This window comes from Notolabrus celidotus, chromosome 23 (genome assembly GCF_009762535.1).
Source record: "Notolabrus celidotus isolate fNotCel1 chromosome 23, fNotCel1.pri, whole genome shotgun sequence".
Taxonomy (NCBI): Eukaryota; Metazoa; Chordata; class Actinopteri; order Labriformes; family Labridae; genus Notolabrus; species Notolabrus celidotus.
The window spans coordinates 24,273,287-24,277,042 of record NC_048294.1 but is presented as its reverse complement, the minus strand read 5'-3'; the positions used below and the strand labels follow the sequence as shown (position 1 = coordinate 24,277,042).

The 3,756-nt window shown below is 43.7% G+C and overlaps 1 protein-coding gene across 1 annotated transcript; it reads left to right on the top strand.

Annotated features, from left to right (window-relative positions):
* Nucleotides 1-920: 920 nt before the first annotated feature.
* Nucleotides 921-3,006, top strand: LOC117807543. The gene is made up of 5 exons (XM_034676864.1): nt 921-981; nt 1,117-1,806; nt 2,333-2,458; nt 2,559-2,602; nt 2,821-3,006. Exons 1-5 carry the CDS (start codon nt 927-929, stop codon nt 2,938-2,940), a joined length of 1,035 nt encoding a protein of 344 aa, XP_034532755.1. The 5' UTR covers nt 921-926; the 3' UTR covers nt 2,941-3,006.
* The last annotated feature ends 750 nt before the right edge of the window (nt 3,007-3,756 follow it).

Below are 3,756 nucleotides of genomic sequence, written 5' to 3'. Positions count from 1 at the left end.
ATCAATGCACCACCTTTGGGCCTCTCCATGAATCACACTCATTAAGAACACTTGCTTTCTGCACCAAGATGTTTTGTGTACGATAGAGCTTCTTTATGATCTCATCCATATAAAACTTAATAAAGACAATAACACTAGAAACGTGTTACCACAGGGAGGTCAGAGGTCAATGTAAGAATGTGTGACCCGGTCATCAACCTTTCAGTTCTAGCTAAGATGTGTGTTTTATAGAATATAAACTCTCTTGGATCAGTGTACTCTGTGTAATATGCATGTTGTCACTGTATCGTTGTTTCTGTTGGTGCCAGAGATTTAACAATCATTGTGGCTACCTTAAATAAGCTAAATGCTACAAAACATCAAATGCTCCAGATGTTTAGTTCACTATATGGTCCTTTAGGACATAATTTTAAAAAGAATAGACACATGACACATGCATGGAGTAGTTAGAATCAATAGATGTTAACAGTGAGTGGTCTGGAGCAGGGGGGTCTATGGTTTGAGTCTGACCCCTCCTCCTCACACACTCACAACAAGTGGTGCTGTGTTGAGATATTCCAGAAACTTCTCTTTCCTAACAGTATGAATAGGTTAAAATCCCCCTTTATTTATACACAAACAAATGAAGAGTGTTCCCACATTTGTTTCTGCACATTCATGAAAGAAAACATCTGCCTCGTCTTCAAACTGAACCAACTCTAATCTGAGAAATGTGTTCAATAAACTCAGATTCTCTTTGGAGTGAAAACATTTCCACTGTCTGTTTAGACTCCAATGCAGATTCTTTCTCATGGACCAAAATCCGCCCTGTAGTGTCATCACCAATCATGTAACCGCTTCTGTTCGACCAATCAGACGATGTCTTGTCCATAAACAGTAGACCTGGTCTGAAGAATCTCTCATACAAGCCCCGCTCCTTCAACACAATGACACCTCTGCTGTTTGCTCTGTGTGTGACATGTCTGCTCTCGGGGACAATGGGTAAGTTATATCTTTTCATGAAGTCTTCCTCTTTTCTGTGTTTTTGATGTTCTGTAATGCTTTTAGTGCTTTTAAAGACGCTGTCACTCATTGTACAAAGTTAACTGCAGACTTGCTTGGTCTCTGTTTTCTTAGCAGGAGCAACATCCCTGGATCTGTCGTCACCTTTACGCTTCCTATCGGTTAGTGTCGGTGAAGACGTGACTTTGGAGTGTTTCTATCAGGAAAGTGTAGCAGTGATGTATTACTGGTATAAACAAACTCTGGGACAGAAGCCAGAAATGGTGTCTAAATTCTATAAGCATGACCAACAGGGCTTTCTGGATGACGACTTTAAGAATGATCCACGCTTTGAGCTGGAAACCAGCACCAGTACAAATCACCTGAAGATCAGAGGCGTGCAAGATTCAGACTCAGGGACTTACTACTGCATCAGTAGCTATGCTTACGTGTTTGATTTCATTGGAGGCATGATCATCCATGTTAAAAGTTCAGATCTGAACGTCCCAGCGTTCATCCATCAGTCAGAATCTGAGACCATCCAGCCAGGAGGCTCTGTGACTCTGAGCTGTACCGTCCATACTGGGAGCTGTGATGGAGAACACAGTGTGTACTGGTTCAAAGACTCTGAAGAATCTCAACCAGGACTCATTTACACCCAAGGAGGCAGAGATGATCAGTGTGAGAGAGAACACAACCAACAAACCTGCGTTTACAACCTGCTGATGAAGAGCATGAATCTGTCTCATGCTGGGACCTACTACTGCGCTGTAGTCTCATGTGGACACGTTCTGTTTGGAAACGGGACCAAGCTGGACTTGGAGGGTGAGTCTCTTTTGAGTAAAACATCATTGAGGGAGTCTTTTTATTAAAGGGATAGTTCAGTGTTTTTAAAGTGGGGTTGTATGAGGTACTTATGAGTAGTAAGTGTATTACCATCAGGTGATCCCCATCAGCTCGGCCTCTTTGTTGAGAAGCCAGGCAGAGAACATGGAACATGTGTCATGTCTGAGAGTGACCCAAAACAAATGGACTTTCTGACGGCAGAATAAAGAGCTGAAACATCTCTAATCATTACAGCACTCATACCGGCAGTAGTGTTTGAGTCGGTGGTAGAGTTGACCCCGTCTGCAGCAGCTGATAGCTGATGACCTCCCTGTCATCACGTTTCACTGGATGGTTCTAAACAAAGGGGCCGAGCTGTCCATGATGCCGTGTAGGTAATACGCCTACAACGCTTAAAGCCTGGTTTATACTTCTGTGTTGAATCGACGGTGTAGCCTACACGCATAGGTCTCTGTATGTGATGAAACAACTAAAAGCTCTTGAATGTCCCAATGTTTACCTGCAGATGATGAAGAGCGTGTTGTCTTGGTGTTTGTCTTGAGCGCAGCTTTGACCGTCACCACCATGCTGGTTGTTTTCCTGGCATACAAAGCATTGACAATGTACAAGACAACCAGCTGCACATGCACAGGTAGACTAATCTCAGCTCACTCACCCAGCTGGATTAATAATCTGATACACTCACTGTTAGTGAAGATGGTTTTTAATGGATTGTTTTTGTTCTGAACCAGACCATCAAGCAGGATCCCCGGCTGCCTCCGGTCTCAGTGCTGCAGTGAGTATTTCAAAGGTTCCTGTAACTGTATATATTTTAAAGCATCACCTGTACACAGCGTAGGTCAATGTACCACACAGAAGAATCTAATGCTCTGTGTGATGTTGTCCGGCCCATGAACTACACACTTAGCTCTGCAGCAGTAACTTGCATTAAACCTCACAGATGTTGATACTTGTCTCTTTATCTTCAATAAGTCTATATCATATTGTTTCCAGGGTGAGCAGGATGCAGACGGCCTCCATTACGCTGCTTTAAGGAAGAACAAAGCCAACAGATCAACAAGACCGAGAGACGACACCGGGAGTGAATGTGTGTACTCCAGCGTCAGGCAGTAAATCTGCACATTTGAAACTTCACTGAAAGTGTCAAACTGACCAGTAAAGCTGCATTAAAATAAACAAAGTGATGCTTCATGTAGGAGCTGTGTTTCTACTCTCTCTTGACTTGTGTTTAACATGAACAAATACAGAACAGTGTCTGTGGTTAATGTGGGATCAGGTTCTGGAGAGAGGACAAAGGTCCTTTGCTCAATGCATGCACGACTCCTTCATTTACAAAGCTGAAGCTTCTTCAATGATCATCTTCTAACTTTAAGACGTCCCTATTCATGCAGAGTACTGTAGTGTTGTGTGTGGTTACCATCAAAGTGTCACCAACACCTCTCTTACAGTCAGTGGAACACTATCAGCATGGCATTGCAGACATCAAGCACATTTCATACGTGCATGGCAGCTTCAAAGCATGCTCCGAAACACCAGCAGAGCCACGGCTAAAGCTGCAGACGTGATGCTGCAAGCAGCAGCAACAGAGATGTCCGATAGTACAGGCCCGCCCTCAGTGGGATGAAGAGCGTTCACCACAAAGGTGTTTGTTTGTTCCTGTGTGGTCGGAAGACAAAGATGAGCTCTCGGTTTATGCCGGTCGCTTAATTTTCTGCTCCTCTGCTGGCTCAATCTGAGGGGTGTGAAGAAGATGAGAACAGGAAGTGTTTGCAGTGTGTCATCGCTCAGTGGACAGAATATGTTTGTAAAGTGAATGAGGTCAGTTCAGGACAAAGACTGCTTCCCTGCTTCTACACAAAGAACCGCCCTGTGACTTGTGCTGCACCAGAGGCGTCTTTATTCTGTCATATGAATGAATTCATACAAATT

Excerpts from the sequence above, each read along its gene's own strand:
- LOC117807543 (XM_034676864.1), top strand. The coding sequence starts at position 927 with ATGACACCTCTGCTGTTTGCTCTGTGTGTGACATGTCTGCTCTCGGGG. Across the intron at positions 1,807-2,332 it reads GACCAAGCTGGACTTGGAGG|ATGATGAAGAGCGTGTTGTC; the intron begins GTGAGTCTCTTT and ends GTTTACCTGCAG. Across the intron at positions 2,459-2,558 it reads AACCAGCTGCACATGCACAG|ACCATCAAGCAGGATCCCCG; the intron begins GTAGACTAATCT and ends GTTCTGAACCAG.